General features: G+C 36.6%; 1 protein-coding gene and 1 pseudogene across 1 annotated transcript; one reads left to right on the top strand and one right to left on the bottom strand.

Moving 5' to 3' along the window:
* Positions 1-4544: 4544 nt before the first annotated feature.
* Positions 4545-7612, bottom strand: LOC116590093 (annotated as a pseudogene).
* Positions 7613-23250: 15638 nt separating this feature from the next.
* On the top strand, positions 23251-24264 carry LOC116590092 (olfactory receptor 11H12-like). Its single transcript, XM_032341756.1, has one exon. The coding sequence runs from the start codon at positions 23278-23280 to the stop codon at positions 24262-24264; it is 987 nt and encodes a 328-aa protein (XP_032197647.1). The 5' UTR covers positions 23251-23277.
* The last annotated feature ends 96 nt before the right edge of the window (positions 24265-24360 follow it).

Genomic DNA, 24360 nt, shown 5'->3' with positions numbered 1-24360 from the left:
CAGACAACTATTAAGTACTCATGAAAGAAATTGAGGAAGACACAAAGAAATTGAAAAAATATTCCACCCTCATGGATTAGAAGAACAAATATTTTGAAAACGTTTATGCTACCTAAAGCAATCTATACATTTAACATAAATTCTATAAAAATATCATCAATTTTCTTCAAAGAAATGGAACAAATAATCCTAACATTTATGTGGAATCAGCTTTGTAGTAAAGCTTGAAATCAGACCATGTGATGCCCCCAGTTTTGTTTTTCTTTTTCAACATTTCCTTACCAATTCAGGGTCTCTTCTGATTCCATACAAATTTTAGGATTGTTTGCTTCAGCTCTTTGAAAAATGCCAGTGGAATTTTGATCAGAATGGCATTGAAAGTATAGATTTCTCTAGTCAGTATAGACATTTTAACAATGTTTATTCTTCTGATCCATGAACATGGAATGGTTTTCCATCTTTTTGTGTCTTCCTCAATTTCTTTCACGAGTGTTCTGTAGTTCTTTGAGTACAGATCCTTCAATGGATGAATGCATAAGGAAAATGTGGTCCATATATACTATGGAGTATTAGGCCTCCATCAGAAAAGATGAATACCCAACTTTTGTATCAACATGGACAGAACTGGAAGAGATTATGCTGAGTGAAATAAGTCAAGCAGAGACAGTCAATTATCATATGGTTTCACTTATTTGTGGAGCTTAAGGAATAACATGGAGGACATAGGGAGATGCAAATGAGAAGGGAATTGGGGTAAATTGGTGGGGGAGATGAACCATAAGAGACTGTGGACTCTGAAAAACAATATGAGCATTTTGGAGGGGTGGGGTGGGAGGTTGGGTGAGCCTGGTGGTGGGTATCATGGAGGGCACGTATTGCATGGAGCACTGGGTTTGGTACATAAACGATGAATTCTGGAACACTGAAAAGAAATTTTAAAAATAAATAAAAATTTTTAAAAAATTAAAAAAATTTATATGGAATCAGAAAAGACCCCAGACAGCCAGAGGAATGTTGAAAAAGAAAACCAATCTTGGCAGCATCACAATTCCAGACTTCAGGCTCTATTACAAAGTCGTAATCATCAAGACAATATGGTGTTGGCACAAAAACAGATACATAGATCAATGGAACAGAATAGAGAGCCCAGAAATGGACCCTCAACTCTATAGCCAACTGATCTTTGACAAAACAGGAAAGAATGTCCAATGGAAAAAAGACAGTGGTGTTGGGAAACAAATGGTGTTGTGAAAATTGGACAGCCAGATGCAGAAGAATGAAACTGGACCATTTCCTTACACCGCACACAATAATAGACTCAAAATGGATGAAAGACCTCAATGTGAGAAAGGAATCCATCAAAATCCTGGATGAGAACACAGGCAGGAACCTCTTCAACCTCAGCCACAGCAACTTCTTCCTAGGAACACTGCCAAAGGCAAGGGAAGCAAAGGCAAAAATGAACTATTGGGACTTCATCAAGATGAAAAGCTTCTGCACAGCAAAGGAAACAGTCAACAAAAGCAAAAGACAACTCACAGAATGGGAGAAGATATTTGCAAATGACCTATCAGATAAAGGGCTAGTATCCAAAATTCATAAAGAATTTATCAAACTCAACCCTTAAAGAACAAATACTCCAATCAAGAAATGGGCAGAAGACATGAACAGACATTTCTGCATAGAAGACATACAAATGGCCAACAGACACATGAAAAAGTACTCAGCATCACTCAGCGTCAGGGAAATGCAAATCAAAGCACAATGAGACACCACCTCACACCAGTCAGAATGGTTAAATTAACAAGTCAGGAAATTACAGATGCTGGTGAGGATGCAAAGAAAGGGGAACCCTCCTACACTGTTGGTGGGAATGCAAGCTGGTGCAGCCACTCTGGAAAACAGTATGGAGGTTCCTTGAAAAGCTTAAAGTAGAGCGATTCTACAACCCAGCAATCTCACCATTGGGTATTAACCCCAAAGACACAAATGTAGTGATCCAAAGGGGCAGATGCACCCAAATGTTTATAGCAGCAATGTCCACAATAGCCAGACCATGGAAAGAACCTAGATGTCCATCAACAAATGAATGGATAAAGAAGATGTGAGATATAGATATAGATATTTATTTCTATATATAGATATTATATAGATAGATATTTATATCTATATATAGATATAGATAAATATTGTATACTATGCAGCCATCAAAAAGATGAAATTCTGCCATTTGCAATGATGTGGATGGAACTAGAGGGTATTACACTAGGTGAAGTAAGTCAATCAGAGAAAGACAATTATCAGATAATCTCTCTGGATATTGACTATAGGCAAAGGACCTCTGTAGAAATGTTGTAGAGTGAAAGAGGAGAATGTGATCCATACCAGGGATGGTAAGGAAAGTGTGATCCACACAGGGATGCCAACCCCTCCTCACTCATCTTAGTAAGAAATCATCCAAGCTCTTACAAGACCACAGGTATTACAATATACCTAGTAAATCTTATTATTTGGTGGAGTTTCAAATATTCATTTCCTGAGTTATGTGTTTCAGGTAAGTAATTTTGAATGCCTCTCCATCACAACTGATTAGGAAATAAGTGAGCAAATATAAAAATATAGAAAACATAAAGTCCATCATTATATTATTATATAGTGAACAGAATTAATCTTTCTTTAGATAAAAGAAGTTGTGAAGATCCAAACATCAGAAATAGATAACCTTAAATATAAATGTTTTTGTGCATGTTCTTAGTGATCTCTTAAATCTGGATATCTTCTGTAGATAAAATAGGAAAGATGCAATTAGTCCATCTAATTGAGGCAAAGATTTTCTAGAAAGAAAAATATTAGCTTAATCTTAATTATCCAAAATTTTTAGCCTTCCTGTGTGATCATATTATTTTCTGAGTAAACTAATAAAAGTCACTAAAGAAATCTGAGATTGGGGCACCTGGACAGCTCAGTTGGTTGGTGGTCAGACTCGATTTTAGCTGAGGTTATGATCTCAGGGTCCTAAGGTTGAGCCCTGCATTGGCCTCTAATCTAGGATGGGAGTTTGCCTTAGTTTCTCTCTCTTGTTTCCCTATGCCCCTCCCTCCACTTGCATTCTTCTCCTTCTAAAATAAATAAATAATTTTTTTAAAAATCCCAGTTCACTTGTAAAAGTGAAGAATATTCCTGATTTAGGACCCAGGATGTTTATAGAGCAATGTCTACAATAGCCAAACTATGGAAAAAACCAAGATTGTCCATCAACAGATGAATGGATATATACACAATGGAATACTATGCAGCCATCAAAAGAAATGAAATCTTGCCATTTGCAACAACGTGGATTGAACTAGAGGGTATCATGCTTAGTGAAATAAGTCAATCGGAGAAAGACAACTATCATATGATCTCCCTGATATGAGGAAGTGGAGATGCAACATGGGGGGTTAAGGGGGTAGGAGAAGAATGAATGAAACAAGATGGGATTGGGAGGCGGACAAACCATAAGTGACTCTTAATCTCACAAAACAAACTGAGGGTTGCTGGGAGAGGGGGTTTTCGAGAGGGTGATGGGGTTATGGACATTGGGGAGGGTATGTGCTGTGAGTGTGAAACCTGGTGAGTGCTGTGAAGTGTGAAAACCTGGCAATTCACAGACCTGGACCCCTGGGGATAAAAATACATTATATGTTTATAAAAAATAAAATTTAAAAAATAAGAAAAAAAAGTGAAGAATATTATTACCTCTTTCTAAAAGTGCCTCCAAGACTTGGAATAACTACTTTAAACCATAGATCATGTCTTTCCCCTCCCCCTTTTTTCCTTTACATGTCAGAGCTCTTAAATATTATAACCAGTTAAAGAGCCAGCTTATACATTTACCCTTTGCTGTAACTCCACTTAAAGAAATAGGATGCCTCTTCTAGAGAAAACCCCAGGAGAGAAAATTGGGAGTTTCCAACACTCAGAACTCTCAGGTTTCCTTGCCTTCACATGTAAACTTCACAAAGAGCATGCATGCTCACTTACCTGAACTGAACTCAGGTGCATTTCTAAAATTTGGCACAATATATAACACAGTCCCTAGGTAAACATTAATAGGTAGGGTGGTTAGTGCTGTTTTCAGCTTTCATCAGAAGAGACTCTGATGGACATCAGAAGGAACCTCCTGACCTAGGAATTGTTACACCCAGATGAGGAAAACAAAAAAGGAGATAAGATAACTTCTTTCATTTGAAGAGAATTTAAAAGTGAAATGACATAAATCAAGGAAGACTAGTCATAGACAAAGCGTAGTAGGGTTGATCTTTCAAGGTGTCCTTTTGAACCTACTATTCAATTTCTGGGCCAATAAACTTCCCTTCTTAATATTTAACACCCAATAAAGTCACCATGCCTCAATAGCAATCAACACCAATGCATTAAACTTTTGACGCTGGTTTTTATGCCAAAGTCATGGAATTGGTTTCATGCATATATCCATGTATAGGATGAGTTAAGGATGTCCCAAAAAAGTTATGCTTTCTAAATCACCTCCTTCTGTTCATCCTTTAATATGGCAGAAGGATGCCACATGCTTTTTTTCTCAGCTTCCTCATGGCTGTCTTCATTTCAGCATTTCTGAGTGTGTAGATGAGAGGGTTCAACATGGGAATGATCACTATGTAAAAGACAGAAAACACTTTATCCACAGAGAAGCTGCAGAAAGGCCTCAGGTAGATGAATACACATAGCACAAATATCTGGCTGACCACTGTTAAGTGGGAGGCACAGGTAGAGAATGCCTTGCGCTGGCCCTGGCCAAAGTGAGTTCTGAGGGTGATCAGGATGATGGCATAAGAGAGCAGTAAGACCAAAAAACATACAAGAGATAACAGACCACTGTTTGAGACCATCAGCACCTCTACTACATATGTATCCATGTACGATAGCTGATGACCTGTGGGACATCACAGTAGAAGTTGTCCAGTTCATTAGGGTCATAGGACAGCTGGATCACCAGCACGACCTGTGTGATAGAGTGGATGAATCTCCCACACCAACAGGGAAAAACCAACTGAAAGCACAGCTGGTGTTTCATGACTGTCAGGTAGTACAAAGGATTACATATGGCAACATACCTATCATAGGCCATGACTGTCAGCAGAAACATCTCTCTGGCTCCCAGAAAGAGCCAAGCATCCCGAAAAAGAGATTATCTTGCCTTGCTTTAGAAAATCTTCTAATATCTTGGGCATGGTAACACAGCTCAGACATTGGTCAATAAGGGACAGATGGCCCCAAAAATATTACATAGGAAATTGGAGCAGACAGGCATCAGCTCACAGTGTTACCATTATCAAGAGAATTCCTAGAAAAAGTCATGTAAAATAAAGAAAATATTAAGAAAAGAAAGAGTTGTAGCTCCCAGGAAGATGAAAAGTCCAGAAGAACAAATTCTGTCACCTTGGAATCATTTTTTTTAATCAAGTCAAGAATATCAAGTGACCTAAAGAAAAAAGAATGAAATTGGAACAAGTAAAATTCAACTAAGAAAAAATGCAATAAATAAATGAATGAATGAATAAAATAAAAATAAAATATATTTATTTATTATATATAGTTATACATATATATGTGTATATGAATTAAAAGATACTGAGTTTATATGTTTATATCATATTATAAGATGAAAAACATAAGTTCTGTGAGGTGGGAAATATACAATCCTGTATAAATAGAATGAGGAATACTTTGCATAACTTTCAACTCCTCATTCCTATAATGTTTTCAAGTTGCATTTACAACAAACTAGGGAGGGAGGGAGGGAGACAATGAACCGGATATGAGGTGATCAGAACATGAAAATCATTACACCAATGCATTGACCTCAGGCAAGCTATCAGACCTGAGTTTTACTCTTTGTTTATTCAATCTAATATTAAGATAATAATATCTTCCAACATTGCTTCAAGAATCAAATATAATCTGATTATGAACAAAATACATTTACATTAAAAAATCACTCATAGGTGGGATTTAAGAAACAAAACAGATAAACATAGAGGAAGGAAGGAAAAATAAAGTGAGATGAAAAAGAGAGTGAGGCAAACCATAAGAGATACTGAACTCTAGGGAATAAACTGAAGGTTGCTGGAGGGGAGGGGTAGGGGATGGGGTAACTGGGTGATGGGCATTAAGGAACGCACTTGCTGTAATGAGCACTGGGTGTTATATACAACTGATGAATCACTAAATTCTACCCATGAAACTAATAACACAGTATATGTTAGCTACCTTGAATTTTTTTAATGTATAGTTGGCTTTGAATTTAATAACATATAGTTATTATTGTTATACATTGTAATTATTGCTATGATTTTAAATAAACTACAGTGAATTTAAATAAAAAATTTTTAATGACTTAAGTCCCTCAAAGTGAGACAATTTTTTTTATTTTATTTTTTAAAAGATTGATTATTTATTTATTTATTTAAGAGAGAGAGTAGTGGGAGAGGGAGAGGGAGAAGAAGACTCCTCACTGAGGAGAAAGCCCAAAGCAGGACTTGGTATCATGACCTGCACTGAAGGCAAACACCTAACTGACTGAGCCCCCCAGGCACCCCTGCTTCTTTTTTTTTAAGATACATTTATTTTAGGGAGAGAAAGAGTGTGGGGTTGTGGGAACAGGCAGAGGAAGAGGGAGGGAGAGAGAGAGAATCTCCAGCAGACTCCCTCCTGAGTGCAGAGTCTGACCTCAGGACCTGCAGATCCTGACCTGAGCCAAAATCAAAAGTCAGATGCTTAACCAGCTGAGCCCACCAGGTGTCCCACCATGTCCATTTCATAGGAGAAGACAGTATGCGAAATCAAAATTATGCTGTTTTTGGACTTTTCAACAACCATGGGTACACTTAAAAGAAGTAAAGTTTATGCTAAGATATTGTTTTGTCAATTTCCTCCTGTTCTACATTTATATTCATTCTTGATATTGGGTGGGTATATCTCAGATTACAAATAAAATATTAGAGAACATTGGCACATTCCTTCCCTTGAAGCAGTGAAGAAATAGATGTTTCTCTGTCTAGCTCAGTATATTTTCAATCTACAACTAGCTCTTGGTAAAATATTGAGTGAGACAAAATCTGCATCTTTCTCAAGTCAGTCAGGGAAAGTTATATGATGGTTATTCAGATATTCCAAAAAGAAAAATTCTTAATACCAAGAAATTTCACATTACACGGTATTTCAAGAAGAACATGTGAGAGAGAGATCGGGGGCCCAAGGAACTTTTGGATGTCTTAATAACACCACATATGTGACCATCCTCTTCACCTGCCTAAAGACTCAGGTGCCCAGGTACATCTAAAGCTACAATCTGATAAATATGGAAGAAACCACCTCGCTGTCTAAATCATTTTGAAAAGAAAAGAGAAGCAAAAAAGACAGGAAACCATTTGCTGTCATATGTACAGCCCTACTTGAGCTCTGAAACAATGGAAATTTTCTAATCTCCTTTGGATATATCAAGGATTGCGAATTTTCATATGGAGATTACATTCATACAGTCAATACATTGTAAAAATATTTTATGAGCAAATGCATCCCAGAATGAAATTGATTATTACATTATTATCATGGCCACTTATTTCATGGGAAGGAACTAGAACTTGATAATCAGATTTCTACTTTTAATAGTTTATTGCATAATACCTATAGTTTGCTGAATACAATCTAAGATCATATACATTTTTTAACAATTTAATTTTATTTTTTTCCATGTTCCAGGACTCCTTGTTTATGCACCACATCCAGTGCTCCATGCAATAGGTGCCCTCCTTAATACCCACCAACAGGCTCAGCCATGCCCCCATCCCTCTCCCCTCCAAAACCCTCAGTTTGTTTCTCAGAGTCCACAGTTTTCATGCTTCATCTCCCCCTCCGACTTATCCCAATTCACTCTTCTTTTCCTTCTCCTAATGTCCTTCATGTTATTCCTTATGCTCCACAAATAAGTGAAACCATATGATAATTGACTCTCTCTGCTTGACTTATTTCATTCAGCATAATCTCCTCCAATCCCGTCCATGTTGATACAAAAGTTGGGTATTCATCCTTTCTGATGGCTGTTTAATATTCCATTGTATATATGTACCATATTTTCTGTATCCATTAATCTATTGAAGGGCATCTTGGCTCTTTCCACAGTTTGGCAACTGTAGACATTTCTGCTATGAACACTGGGGTACATATGGCCCTTCTTTTCACTACATCTGTATCTTTGGGGTAAATACCAAGTAGTGCAATTACAGGGTCATAGGATAGCTCTATTTTTAATTTATGGAGGAATCTCCACATCGTTTTCCAACTGTCTGCACCAAGCTGCATTCCCACCAACAGTGTAAGAGTGTTCCTCTTTCTTTACATCCTCTTCAACACTTGTGTTTCCTGTCCTGTTAATTTTGGCCATTCTAACTGGTGTAAGATGGTATCTCAATGTGGTTTTGATTTGAATTCCCCTTATAGCTAATAATGATGAAAGAAATGGATGAAAGATCTCAACATGAGGCAGGAATCTATCAAAATCCTAGAGGAGAACATAGGCAGTAACCTCTTTGACATTGGACACAGCAACTTCTCTCAAGACACATCTCCAAAGGCAAAGGAAACAAAAGCAAAAATGAAATTTCAAGATTTCATCAAGATAAAAAGATTCTTCACAGCAAAGGAAACAGTCAACAAAACCAAGAGGCAATACACAGAATAGGAGAAGATATTTGAAAATGACACTACAGACAAAGAATTGATATCCAAGATCTATAAAGAACTCCTCAAACTGAACACCAAGAAAAACAGATAATCATGTCAAAAAATGGGTAGAAGACATGAACAGACACTTCTCCAAAGAAGACATACAAATGACTAAGACACATGAAAAGATTATATACATTTCTTGTTTTAATGTATAGGTTGGTCTTTCACAGATAATGTGTTCTTTGTCTTCTTCAAATTTCTGATTAATCTCTCCACTTAAAGTATTTCTACATATCATTGATTCTCAACTCAGAGTATATATCAAAATCAACAGGCCCTTTTTACAAATTGCACTTGCTTGAACCCTATCAATTCTAGGTTCTCAGAAGATGAATGATGGGTCTTAAGCATGTCAATTCTGTAACAAAATCTCTATAGATGAGTCATATTTGCACACTCACCTGAATATTACTGGGCCATCAAAAAGAATGAAATCTTTCAATTTGCAATTATGAGGATGGAACTAGAGGGTAGTATGCTAAGCAAAATAAGCCAGTCAGAGAAAGACAAATAACATATGATTTCATTCATATATATGGAATTTGAGGAAAGAAAAACATGAACATAGTGGGAAGAGAAGGAAAAATAAAATAACATGAAAACAGAGAGGAAGGTAAGCCATAAGATACTCTTAACTATGGGAAACAAACGGGATTGCTGGTGGAAAAGTGGGTGGGAGGATGGAATAAATGGGTGATGGGCATTAAGAGGGCACTTCAAGTAATAAGAACTGGGTGTTGTATGCAATTATGAATTATTTAATTTTACCTCTGAGACTAATAATAAAGTATATGTTAATTAAATTGATTTTAAACAATTAAAAAAACCTCAACTGAACATAATCTCTTCATTTATTAATGATGGACAATTAAAATCAAATTAAATGACAATTATTTGTTTTCCTTGCTTTCATGTTGTCTTCTTATCAACAATATTGTAGAATAAATACCCAGACAATAATATGAGAAGAAAAATCCTATAAGTCTGGGCAGACTTAATTAAGGCAAAGCATATTAGAGGATGAAGAAAAGGAACTAATTGCAGTAGGTGTAGGTAGAGAGCTTATTAATATTTAAGCTAGTCTTCTAGTGTTTCAGGAACTCAGAAGAAATGCAGAATACCAGCACTGCAGGAATGGATCTTGAAAAAATATATATTTTATAGAGTAACATTGCTTGTTAATTTGATGGGTCTCTAGCCTGCCTATTTCTCTTTCATTCTCTGATGGAATAGAGTGGTGGAATGGATTAAAACAAACAAACAAACAAACAAAAAAGAGCTATTTATATGATGCCTATAAGAGACTCACCTCAGATCCAATGACACAAATAGGCTGAAAGTGAAGTGATGATAAAATATTCACCATGTAAATGAAAGTGGGGGGGAAAAAAGCTTCAGTAGCAATACTTACATCAGACAAAATAGACTTTAAAACAAAGACTATAACAAGAGACAAAGAAAGATATTACATAATGATAAAAGAATCAATCCAACAAAAGAATACAATGTTTTTTCCTTTTTTAAAATTTAAATTCAACTAGCAAACATATAGTACATTATTAATGTCACATGTGGTATTCAATAATTTACCAGTTGTATATAACACCCAGTGCTCATCACATCACATGACCTTCTTAATGCTCATCACCCAATTATCCTATCTCCTCACCACTCTCTCCTCCAGCAACCATTAGTTTGTATCCTACAGTTAAGGATTTCTCATGGTTTGTCTCCCTCTCTGATGACTTCCCATTCAGTTTTCCCTCCATTCCTCCGTGATCCTCTGTGATGATTCTTATAGGCCACATATGAGTGAAACCATATGATAGTTGTTTTTCTCTGACTGACTTATTTCACTCAGCATAATACCCTCAGTTCCATCCATGTCAATGTAAATGGTAAGCATTCATCCTTTCTAATGGTCGAGTAATATTCCATTGTGTGTGTATGTATATAATATATATATACATACACATATATGTAAAATATATATTTTACATCATTTTTATCTGTTCATCTGTTGATATTGTAAATATTCCTGAACACAACAGTGTAACACCTAAATATATAAAATAAATATTAATAGACAGAGAATAAAAGAAAAACTGATGGTAATACAATAATGTTAGGAGATTTTAACACCCCACTTACATTAATGAGAGATCAGCCAGACACAAAGTAAATAAGGAAACAATGTCTTTGAATGACACATGGACCAGATACATAGAGAATATTCCAACCAAAAACAAAAGAATATATATTCTTTTCAAGTACACATGGACATTCTCCAGAATAGATCACCTTAGGACATAAAACAAGCCTTAAAAGACTGAAATCATGCCATGCATCTTTTATGTACACAGTTGTTTGAAACTAGAAATAAACACACACACAAAAAAAAAAAAACAGCTGGGGAAAACATAAACATATGGAAACTAAATGATACTAAACAACCAATGGATCAATGAAGTAATCAAAGATGAAATCAAAAAATACATAGAGACAAATGAAAATAAAAACTCAATGGTCCAAAATCATTAAAACAACAAAAGTAAAGATGGCAGAAGAGTAGAAGACCTAAATTTTGTCTGGTCCCAGGAATTCCAAACTCAAAGGAGATCGAAGAGAAGAATAGCATAAACTCTATGAACAGAGAAGCAACCACTCCCCGGAAGGTAGGACATAGGGAGAAGTAAATCCAAGGCGATATACAGGAAGATAGACCACAGGAAGAGAGGCAGGCTCCTGGCAAGCAATAGTGCAGCAGTGCACAAAATGAGCTTTTAGAAGTCTGGTCCACTGAGGGATGTCACTGCAGAGACTAAGCAGGGGGCAGGGGGAGGCCTCCCTGTACACTGTGGTCTCAGGACCTGCAGGGTCACAGAAAAACCAGGGGTGCTGGAATGCAGCAGAGCTCCCATGTATCAGAGTGGGGAAGCTGGTTTAAACACATAGCTGAGGAGGGGAGTCTCAGCTCAGAGTTACTATAATCCAGGATCCAAGGCACAGTTGGGCCACTACTCTTCAAGCAAAGACCTCACAAGTGGAAGATCCAAGGAGACACCTCCCTTCTTCCACTGGGAGAAGCAGTCAGAAGTGTGCTGCAGGAAACTGCTGGGTTTGGAAACTCCAAACAGAGCCATGCGCCAGAGATAGAAACAGTTGATCACAGGCTGGGTGAACTCAGAGAGAAGCCAGACACCAGGGAGACAGGTGTGATTGACTGCTTTTCTCTGAGGGCTCATTGAAGAGGGGGGACCCCAAACTCTCAGCTTCTCTGGAGCTAGAGATTGGGAGGCTGCCATCTTCATTCTCCTCCTCTAAAGCTGTATGGAAAGCTTTCAGAGAACAACAGCTACCTAGAGCAAACCTGAGCAGATTACATAGCCTAGCACCCGGTAAGGGTGGTGCAATTCTGCCTCAGGGAAAGACATTTGAGAATCACTACAACAGGTCCCTCCCCCAGAAGATCAGCTAGAACATCCAGCCAAGACCAAGTCTACTGATCAAAGAGAACTGCAAAACACCAGTGCTAGGAGAATACAGCACATAGAATTCATGGCTTTTTCCCCACAATTCTTTAGTCTTTCAAAGTTAATTTTTTTTTATTTTAGTATTTTTTTCTTTTCCTATTTTTTAAAATTTATTCCTCTTACCTATTTTAAACTATTTTAACTATTTCATCTCATCAATATATTTTTTTAAATCTTTTTAAATTTTCATTTTATAGTCATTTTCTATCCCATCATTGTAGTTAACCTTATTTTCTGTATACAAATAAGTTTTTATTTCATTAAAATTTTGGGATACAGTTTCTTCTAACAGAACAAAATATACCCTAAGTCTAGTGCATGGCTTTGTTCTAGTCTCCAGCCTGATCATTTTCCTCTTTTTTTTTTTACTCTTCCAACCAGTTGCTTATATTATCAATTCCTTTTTTAAAATCTTTCTTAATCTTCTCTTTACAATCATATTCCATTCCTCCATTGTGTTTACCCATATATATGTAATTTTAATTTTAAATAAATAATAGAATAATTTAAATAATTAAATGATTTAATTATTTAAATAAATAATTTTAAAGAAAGAATAATATATATTTTAAGGAAATATATTTTAAAGAATAGAATATATATATTTTGAAGGAATAAAGTATGTGTATGTATATATATATGTATATGTGTGTGTATATATATATATATATATATATATATATATATAGGCAGTTTCTTTTTTTTTTTTTAAGATTTTATTTATTTATTTGACAGACAGAGATCACAAGTAGGCAGAGAGGCAGGCAGAGAGAGAGAGAGAGAGAGAGAGAGGGAAGCAGGCTTCCTGCGGAGCAGGGAGCCCAATGCGGGGCTCGATCCCAGGACCCTGAGATCATGACCCGAGCCGAAGGCAGCAGCCCAAACCACTGAGCCACCCAGGCGCCCCTAGGCAGTTTCTTCTAACAGACCAAAATACACCCAAAACTACGTGGGTGGCTCTGTTCCATTCACCAGCCTAATCATATATTTTTTTTCCTCTTCTTCTCTCCCTGGTTTCAGGCCTCTTCTGATTTGGTATATACTTTTAGTGTATATTTTTCTGGGGTCATTGTCACCCTTTTAGCATTTTGTTTTCTCATTCATCTATTCTTCTCTGGACAAAATGACAAGGCAGAAAGACTCGCCTCAAAAAAAAAAAAAAGAAAGAAAAAAGAACAAGAGGCAGTACCGACGCTAGAGATCCAATCAATACAGACATTACTAAGATCAATTAGAACTAGAGTTCAGAATGATGATTATAAAGATGCTAGGTGGGCATGAAAGAAGCATAGAAGATACTAGAGAATCCCTTTTGGAGAAATAAAATCTCTTTCTGGAGAAATAAAAGGACTAAAATATAACCAAATTGAAATTTTTAAAAAGCTATCAAAACTGGAGGCTCTTACTGCTAGGATAAATAAGGCAGAAAGGAGAATTATTTATATAGAAGACCAAATGATGGAGAATGAAGAAGCTGAGAAAAAGAGATAAACAACTACTGGATCACGAGGGGAGAATTTGAGAAATAAGTGATACAGTAAGATGAAATAGTACTAGAGTAATTGGGATCCCAGAAGAAGAAAGAGAGTGGCAGAAGGTATACTGGAGCAAATAATAGCAGAGAACTTCACTAATTTAGGAAAGGAAACGGGCACCAAAATCCAGGAGGCATAGAGAACCCCCCTCAAAATCAATAAAAATAGGTCAACACCCTGTGATCTAATAATAAAACTTGCAAATCTCAGAAACAAAGAGAAAACCCTGAGAGCAGCTTGGGAAAAGAGGTCTGTAACCTGCAACAGTAGAAATATTAGATTGGCAGCAGACCTATTCACAGAAACCTGGCAGGCCAGAGAGGACTGGCATGATATATTCATAGCACTAAATGAGAAAAATATGCAGCCAAAAATACTATATCCAGCTAGGATATTAGTGAAAAATAGGATAAATAAAAAGTTTCCAGGACAGGAGCACCTGGGTGTCTCAGTGTGTTAAAGCCTCTGCCTTTGGCTCAGGTCATGATACAAGGGTCCTGGGATCAAGCCCCACATTGGGCTCTCTGCTCAGTGGGGAGCCTGCTCCCCACTCCCCATCTGCCTGCCTCTCTGCCTACTTGTGATCTCTCACTCTCTGTCAAATATATTTAAAAAATCTTTTAAACAAAAAATCTTCCAGTACAAACAAAAACTAAAAGAAATTGTAAACACCAAGCCAGCCCTACAAGAAATATTGAAAGTGGCCTTCTAAGCAAAGAGAGAACCTAAAATTAAGACCAGAAAGGAAGACACAATACACAGTAACAGTCACCTTACAAGCAATACAATGGCACTAAATTCATATCTGTCAATGGTTACCCTGAGTGTAAATTGGCTAAATGTCCCAATCAAAAGACACAGGGTATCAGAATGGAAAAAACAAGAAGGCCCATTGATATGCTGTCTATAAGAAACTCATTTTAGACCCAAAGTCACCTCCATATCTAAAGTGAGGAGGTGGAAAACAATTTACATGCTAATGGGCATCAAAAGAAAGCTGAGGTGGCAATCCTTTTATCAGATGAATCAAATTTTAAGCCAAAGACTACAATAAGAGATGAAGAAGGAAACTATATGATACTTAAAGGGTCTGCCCAAAAAGAAGATCTAACAATTTTAAATATCTATGTCCCTAACTTGGGAGCAGCCAATTATATAATCCAATTAATAACAAAATCAAAGAAACACACTGAAATAATACAATAATAGTAGGGCACTTTAACACCCCCCTCACTGAAATGGACAAATCATCTAAGCAAAAGATCAACAAGAAAATAAAGCCTTCAAATGACACATTGCACCAAACATACATCAATGATATATTCAGAACTCTCCATCCAAAAACAGTAGAATACATATTCTTCTCTAGTCCACATGGAACATATTCCAGAACAGATCACATTCTTGGTCACAAATCAGGTCTCAACCAATACCAAAAGATTAGGTTCATTCCCTGCATATTTTGAGACCACAGTGCTTTGAAACTAGAACTCAACCATAAGAGGGAAATTGAAAAGAACTCAAATTCATGGAGGCTAAAGAGCATCCTACTAAAGAAAGAATGGGTCAACCAGGAAATAAAAGAAGAATTTTTAAAAATCATGGAAACAAATGAAAATGAGAACGCAACTGTTCAAAAATTTCTGGGATGCAGCAAAGGTGGTCCTAAGAGGAAAGTACATAGCAATACAAACCTTTCTCAAAAAACAAGAAAGTTCTCAAATATACAATCTAACCCTACACCTAAAGGAGCTGGAGAAAGAATAGCAAATAAAGCCTATATCCAGCAGAAGAGAATAATAAAGATCAGAGTAGAAATCAATGAAATAGAAACCAAAAGAATAGTATAACAGATCAACAAAACTAGTTGCTGGTTCTTTGAAAGAATTAATGAGATTGACAAAACTCTGGCAAGACTGAGCAAAAAGAAAATATCATGAATGAAAGAGGAGAGATCACAACCAACACCAAAGAAATATAAACAGTTATAGTTAAGAACATATTATGAGCATCCTCACCAACATCTATAGTTTCCTGACTGGTTAATTTTAGGCATGAAGTGGGAATGCAAGCTGGTACAGCCACTCTGGAAAACAGTATGGAGATTCCTCAAAAACTTAAAAATAGAGCTACCCATGACCTATCAATTTCACTACTTGGTATTTACCCAAAGATACAAATGTAGTGATCCAAAGGGACACATGCACCTGAATGTTTATAACAGCAACATCCATAACAGCCAAACTATGGGAAGAGCCTAGATGTCCATCAACAGATGAATAGATTTAAAAAAATGTGTATTCCATATATAATGGAATACCATGCAGCCATGAAAAACTGAAATATTGCTATTAGCAACAACATGGATGGAACTAGAGATATTATGCTAAGTGAAATAAGTCAATCAGAGAAAGACAATTACTGTATGATCTCACAGATATGAGGAATTTGAGAAATAAGACAAAGGATCAAAGGGGTAGGGAGGGAAAAATGAAATAAGATGAAACCAGAGAGGGAGACAGGCCATAAGAGACTCTTAACCTCAGGGAACAAACTGAGAGTTGCTGGAGTGAAGGTGGATGGGAGGGATGGGGTAACTAAGAGAAGGACTTTGGGGAGGGTATGTGCTATAGTGAGTGCTGTGAATTGTGTAAGACTGATAAATCACACACCTGTACCCTTGAAACAAATAATACATTATATGTTAATAAAAACATCACCATTATTCTATAATTAAAAAAAAAAAGAAACAGCTAAAGGAGTTCGAAGAGGGAAATATATAGCAATACAGGCCTACCTCAAGAAATAAGAAAATATTCAAACAGTTTAACATTATTCTTGAACTAGGAAAAAAAAAAAAAGGACAGGGGCCCTGGGTGGCTCAGTCATTTAAACATCTGCCTTCAGCTTTGGTCTCAATCACAGGGTCCTGGGATCCAGTCCCACAATGGGCTCCCTGCTCAGTGGGGAGTCTGCTTCTCCCTCTCCTGCTGCAGTTTCCCCTGCTTGTGCTTGCTTGCTCTGTAATACAAATCAATCAATCAATCAAGCTTAAAAAAAAAAGAAGAAGAACAAAGCCCAATAAGGGTAGAAGAAGGGAAATAATAAAGAGAATAACAGAAATAAATGATATAGAAAATTAAAAAAACAAAAAAGAAAAAAAGAAAGAAAACAATTCAATGAAACCAAGACCTAGTTATTTGAAAAGATAAACAAAACTGAAAAACCCTTAGCCTGACTCATCAAGAAAAAAAGAGAAAGGAGCCAAATAAATAAATCAGAAATAAGGGAGAAGTAACAACAGACACCATAGAAATACAAAGGACTATAAGACAATACTATGAAAAATTACATGCCAACAAACTGTACAACCTAGAAGAAAGGGACAAATTCCTAGAACTATAACCTCCCAGAACTGAACTAGGAAGAAACAGAAAATCTGAACAAACCAATTACAAATAACAAAATTGAACTAATCATCAAAATCTACCAAAAAATAAAAGTCCAGGACCAGATGAATTCACAGGTGAATTCTATTGGACATTTTAGGAAGAATTAATACCTATTCTCCTCAAACTATTCCAAAAAATTGAAGAAGGAAACCTTTCAAATACATTGTACAAGGCCACCATTAGCCATATACCAAAACCAGACAAAGACATTACAAAAAAACAGAAAACTACATAGGTCAGGATCTCTTATGAACAAAGATACAAAACTGTCAACAAAATATTAACAAACCACATACAACAAGAGATTAAAAACAACTTCATCACAATCAGGTGATATTTATTCCCAGGATGCCAGATGGTCCAATTCTCACAGATCAATAATCATACACCACTCTAACAAAATGAAGGTTAAAATAATATGATAATCTCAATAGATGCAGACCAAGGATTTGACAAGATTCAAAATCCATTCATGATAAAAACTCTCAACAAAATAGAGTAGACGTACATATGTCAACATAATAAAGACCATATATGAAAAACCCACAGCTAACATCATATTCAATGGTGAAAAACTGAGAGCTTTCCTTCTAAGGTCAGTAACAAGACAAGAATGTCCATTCCTAACCCTTTTGTTCAAAAAAGTACCTGAAGGCCTAGCCACAACAATCAGATGAAAGAACAAAAGGCAGGGTGGGGAAGAGAAGGAAGGAGAGGATGAAATGAGGGAGAGAGGGAAGTTCATATAATTCTTAAGATGTCATTTATTAGACAAGTATTTAATGAGGACCAGTAAATACAATGTATTTTTATCATGTTGATTAATTTGAAGTTGATTAATACCTATTCTTTGTTTTCAAAACTACAATCTGGGAGGAGAGAACAGCTAAGTATACAAATAAGTATAACATAAAGCAGCTGAGGACGAGTGTCATAAGAATGATACACAGATGGTTAAATAAAAATTCATAGATGGAAAAGTTGCTTTGGTTAGGAGAATAAGAGAACATGTTACAGAAAAATGTCATTTGAAATAGATCTTGAAGGATAGATGAGCTTTTGCAGGTATAGATGGAGGTAATAAACATTCTAAATAGACAGACCACAAAGAAATGAATATTAGAAGCTGAAAGCTATCCAGAGAATGAAATGCTGTCCAATTTATCTATAAAAGGGAGTAAGAAAAGTTAAACAAGAAAAGAAATCTGAAACGAATTTATGAAAAACATGGAAATTTCCAAATAATAAAACCATTGATGTTTTTTGAGCAAGGAAGTAATAAGATCAAGGCAATGTTTTATGAGTCCCTAAGTCCTGAAGTAGTGTAACTAAGAGGTAAAAAAGGTCTAAATACTATTTTCCCCTTTAGTCTTTCAATGTGAGGACTTTGCTTTAGGAAATTCCTCAAGTAGTCTGTGGTCCACAGACTTCTTTTTTTCAATTTATTTTTTATTTATTTTCAGCATAACAGTATTCATTATTTTTGCACCACACCCAGTGCTCCATGCAATCCGTGCCCTCTCTAATAACCACCACCTGCTACCCCCAACCTCCCACCCCCCTGCCACTTCAAACCCCTCAGATTGTTTTTCATAGTCCATAGTCTCTCATGGTTCACCTCCCTTTCCAATTTCCCCAACTCCCTTCTCCTAACTCCCCATGTCCTCCATGCTATTTGTTAGGCTCCACAAATAAGTGAAACCATAGGATAATTGACTCTCTCTGCTTGACTTATTTCACTCAGCATAATTTCTGCCAGTCCCGTCCATGTTGCTACAAACGTTGGGTATTGATGAAATCCCAATAGTTCATTTTTGCCCTTGCTTCCCTTGCCTTTTGTGTTGTTCCTAGGAAGATGTTGCTGCGGCAGAGGTCAAAGAGGTTGCTGCCTGTGTTCTCCTCAAGGATTTGTGTGTGTGTGTGTGTGTGTGTGTGTGTGTGTGTGTATCTTTTTTTTTTTTTATTTCCAGCATAACAGTATTCATTATTTTTGCACCACACCCCATGCTCCATGCAATCCGTGCCCTCTATAATACCCACCACCTGGTACCCCAACCTCCCACCCCCCGTCCCTTCAAAACCCTCAGATTGTTTTTCAGAGTCCATAGTCTCTCATGGTTCACCTCCCCTTCCAATTTCCCCCAACTCCCTTCTCCACTCTAAGTCCCCATGTCCTCCATGCTATTTGTTATGCTCCACAAATAAGTGAAACCATATGATAATTGACTCTCTCTGCTTGACTTATTTCACTCAGCATAATCTCTTCCAGTCCCGTCCATGGATTTTGATGGATTCCTTTCGCACATTGAGGTCCTTCATCCATTTTGAGTCTATTTTTGTGTGTGGTGTAAGGAAATGGTCCAATTTCATTTTTCTGCATGTGGCTGTCCAATTTTCCCAGCACCATTTATTGAAGAGGCTGTCTTTTTGCCATTGGACATTCTTTCCTGCTTTGTCGAAGATTAGTTGACCATAGAGTTGAGGGTCTATTTCTGCACAGCAAAGGAAACAGTTAACAAAATCAAAAGACAACTGACAGAATGGGAGAAGATATTTGCAAACGACATATCAGATAAAGGACTAGTGTCCAGAATCTATAAAGAACTTAGCAAACTCAACACCCAAAGAACAAATAATCCAATCAAGAAATGGGCAGAGGACATGAATAGACATTTCTGCAAAGAAGACATCCAGATGGCCAACAGACACATGAAAAAGTGCTCCATATCACTCGGCATCAGGGAAATACAAATCAAAACCACAATGAGATATCACCTCACACCAGTCAGAATGGCTAAAATCATCAAGTCAGGAAATGATAGATGCTGGCGAAAATGTGGAGAAAGGGGAACCCTCCTCCACTGTTGGTGGGAATGCAAGCTGGTGCAGCCACTCTGGAAAACAGCATGGAGGTTCCTCAAAATGTTGAAAATAGAACTGCCCTATGACCCAGCAATTGCACTACTGGGTATTTACCCTAAGGATACAAACGTAGTGATCCAAAGGGGCACATGCACCCAAATGTTTATAGCAGCAATGTCCACAATAGCCAAACTATGGAAAGAACCTAGATGTAGCAAAATGGACGGGACCGGAAGAGATTACGCTGAGTGAAATAAGTCAAGCAGAGAGAGTCAATTATCATATGGTTTCACTTATTTGTGGAGCCTAACAAGTAGCATGGAGGAATTGGGGAATTAGAGGAGAAGGGAGTTGGGAGAAATTGGAAGGGGAGGTGAACCATGAGAGACTATGGACTCTGAAAAACAATCTGAGGGGTTTGAAGTGGCGAGGGGGGAGGGGAGTTGGGGGAAGCAGGTGGTGGGTATTAGAGAGGGCACATATTGCATGGAACACTGAGTGTGGTGCAAAAATAATGAACACTTTTATGCTGACAATAAATAAAAGGGGAAAAAATAGGACTACCCAATGATCCAGAAATTTTAATACAAGGTATTTACCCAAAGAATACAAAAATATAGATTTGAAGGGATATACATGCTCTGATGTTTATAGCAGCCTTATCATCAAGAACCAAATTTCAAAGAAAGCCCAAATACCCATGAACTGATGAATAGATAGAGAAGACATGGAGTATAATATACAATGGTATGTTATTCAGCCATCAAAAAGAATTAAATCTTGCCATTTGCAATAACATGGATGGAACTAAGTGTATATTATATGTGTTATGCTAAATAAGCCAGTCAGAAAGGACAAATACCATATGGTTTCACTCATGTGTAACACTTAAGAAAGAAAACAGATTAACATATGGTAAGGGGGGAAAGGACAAAAGGAGAGAGGTGAAAAAAGCTATAGGGGACTCTTAATGATAAAGAACAAACTGAGGGGTGATGGAGGGAGCCGGGTGGGGAATGGGCTAGATGGGTGATAGGCATTAAGGAGGGCACTTATGATGAGCACTGGGTGTTGCATGTAAGTGATGAACCACTGAGATCTACTCCAGAATTCAATATTTCACCATATGTTTACTACCTAAAAATTAAATTAAAATATTTTAAAAAGAAGTGTTTCTGAACTTCAAAACTTTGGGTGATTTGTACTTTATTTTTCTTCAAATTGTGTCTTCTGGAAACTTTCTGGAATCCATATTCCAGACAAGGAAACTCTGTAATAATGGTGCCTCAAAAGTTATTACTCTTTACTAGTTCCTCAGAGAACATGCAATCATTAACTTTTTAAAGATTCATTGCCTTGGAGGAGAAGAATTTTTCTAATGCTATAGAGGCCAATTCCCACAAGAACATGTGATAAAGTACATTCTTAATTTTATAAGGCAATAAAACTCTTTATCCAGCTGGACAAAGAAGTATATGGTTCATCAAACATGTTCTTTAGAGATTTGGTAGGTATCAAAATAATGATATCTTTACCTTTTGAACACTCAGAAGGTCATAACACCTCTGTGTCAATCCCTTTAATTCCGAAATTTCTCAATGTTGGTTTATTAATGCTCCTGGTTTAGAATATTTAAAATATATATACATACTACAAAAAGAAGCACAAAGACAGCTTCCACCAAATCATTCTAAAAAGGTGTGGACAATAGGTTGGAAGAAAAATTGCTTTTGAAAAGTCAATAGCAAAAAAAAAAAAAAGTATTTGGCTTCTGTTTTCTGGTTAAAATTTTTAACTTAAACAATGATATATTTTTAAAAATGCCAAATTTTATGGGAGGGGAAGTCTTCAAAAAATAAACTCCCACACCTAGCTGTTATTTTGCAAACTGTTGCAGGTCAAAGATTAAGTGACAACTTAAAGCCATCGCTTCCAGCAGAAGACACTGCAACACAGCAATATTAAAAGTCAGTGCTGGTAAGTAACATTGTGGTATGACATTTTATGATGCTTAAGCTAACAGCAATAGCAATAGAAATGAGGCATGTTGGCCTTAAAACTACTTGCTATACAACATGTCTATTTATTTTTCATATTTAAATGATATATTTAAATACTATATATATCTTGATATATATATATATATATATATATATATATATATATATATATATGGGAAGGGGAAGGAAAAAAGGAGAGAGGTATATATATATATAATATAATATACAATACTATATATATACTATATATATCTAGCATCTTTTTGTAGTATGTATATATTTTTTAAATATTCCAAACCAGGAGCATTAATGAACCAACACTGAGAAATTTTGGAATTAAAGGGATTGACACAGAGGTGTTATGACCTTCTGCAGTGCTCAAAAGGTAAAGATATAAATAGTATTTAAATATAAATAAATGATATATTTAAAAATACTATTAACTGAAATGTAAATAGTAAAATCAAAACCTTCTTTACTGAGTCTATTGCCCTATAAGATGGGTTTAGGATAAAAACTAATAATGTATTAAGTATTAACTTTATGTTTTATGCTATCCAGAAACTACCATACATAGTCCCTGCTCCAAAATAATAAGCTTTACAAAATGAGTTTAACTTGGGGTGCCTGGGTGGCTCAGTTGATTAAATGTCCAACTCTTGATTTCAGCTTAGGTCATGATCTCAGGGTCGTGAGATCTAGCCCTGCATTGCACTCCATGCTCAGTGTGGAACCTGCTTAAGAGTCTCTCCCTTTCCCTCCCTCCTCCATATCTCTCTCTTTCTCTCTCTCTCTCTCTCTCTCTCTCTCTCTCTCTTTCTTTCTAAAAGAAAAAAAGAATTTAACTTTACTTAGTTCTATCATGGTACCATAATGAGGAAGAGATTCAGAAGCAGGCAGTTTTTTTCTGTGCAGTCAGCTGCCTACTATACCCAAAACTCAGAGTACGTAACCAAGAACAAGTAGACTACATTCTCTTCCTAACTGATGATTCTTCTGAAAAATGACCCCATGTTCATTGTCTTTTCTTCATTCTAAAAAGGAGCACATTTAAAACTAGTCCTGAATGATAGCAATATGTCTCTTGACCTTGCAGGTTACTGACCCAATGAATGTTTCTGCGTCATACTCCAGCTTTGCTTCTGTAAGAGAATTTATACTCCTAGGTTTTTCTTGTGAGTGGAAGATTCGGATCCTCCTCTTCTCACTCTTCACCACAACATATGTCTTGACTGTAACAGGGAATGGGGCCATTGTTTGTGCTTTGTGGTATGAATGCCGACTCCATGTCCCCATGTACATTTTCCTGGGAAATTTCTCCTTTCTAGAGATTTGGTATGTCTCTTCTACAGTTCCCAAGATGTTGGTCAATTTCCTCTCATATAAAAAGACCATCTCCTTTACTGGATGTTTCCTCCAATTTTATTTCTTTTTCTCTTTGGGAACATCCGAATGTTTCCTCTTGGCTGTCATGGCCCTTGATCGGTACCTTGCTATCTGCCATCCCTTGCACTACCCTAACGTCATGACAGGACACTTCTGTACCAAACTGGTCATTATCTGTTGGGTTTGTGGATTTCTGTGGTTCCTGATCCCCATTGTATTCATCTCTCAGATGCCCTTCTGTGGTCCAAACATTATTGACCATGTTGTATGTGACCCAGGGCCACTGTTTGCATTGGCATGTACCTCTGCTCCAACAATCCAACAGCTTTGCTATACTTTAAGCTCATTAATTATCTTTGGTAACTTCCTTTTTATCCTTGGGTCCTATACACTTGTCCTATTAGCTGTGTTGCGTATGCCTTCAGCCACTGGGAGACACAAGGCCTTCTCAACCTGTGGGTCTCATTTGGCTGTAGTATCACTATTCTATGGCTCTCTGATGATCATGTATGTGAGCCCAGGACTTGGGCATTCTGCTGGTATACAGAAAGTTGCAACTTTGTTCTATGCTATGGTAACTCCATTCTTCAACCCCCTCATCTATAGCCTTCGGAATAAGGAGATAAAAGCAGCCCTGAGGAAAGTTCTGGGGCATCTCAGTATCATCCAAACTATACTGGATAAGACCCCCATTATCAGGTCAGTATAGTATTACAAAAAGCAATCAGGATTGTATAGTTATTCAAATCTTCAAATATAAGTCTAGTTATGTTAACTCTATCAGCTTATTAAATAAAACATCTAT

The sequence above is a fragment of the Mustela erminea genome, chromosome 5 (genome assembly GCF_009829155.1).
Source record: "Mustela erminea isolate mMusErm1 chromosome 5, mMusErm1.Pri, whole genome shotgun sequence".
Lineage (NCBI taxonomy): Eukaryota > Metazoa > Chordata > Mammalia > Carnivora > Mustelidae > Mustela > Mustela erminea.
This window is presented reverse-complemented; position numbering and strand designations above follow the sequence as displayed.

What these genes read in the sequence shown, in the direction of transcription:
- LOC116590092 (XM_032341756.1), top strand. Translation starts at nt 23,278, where the DNA reads ATGAATGTTTCTGCGTCATACTCCAGCTTTGCTTCTGTAAGAGAATTT.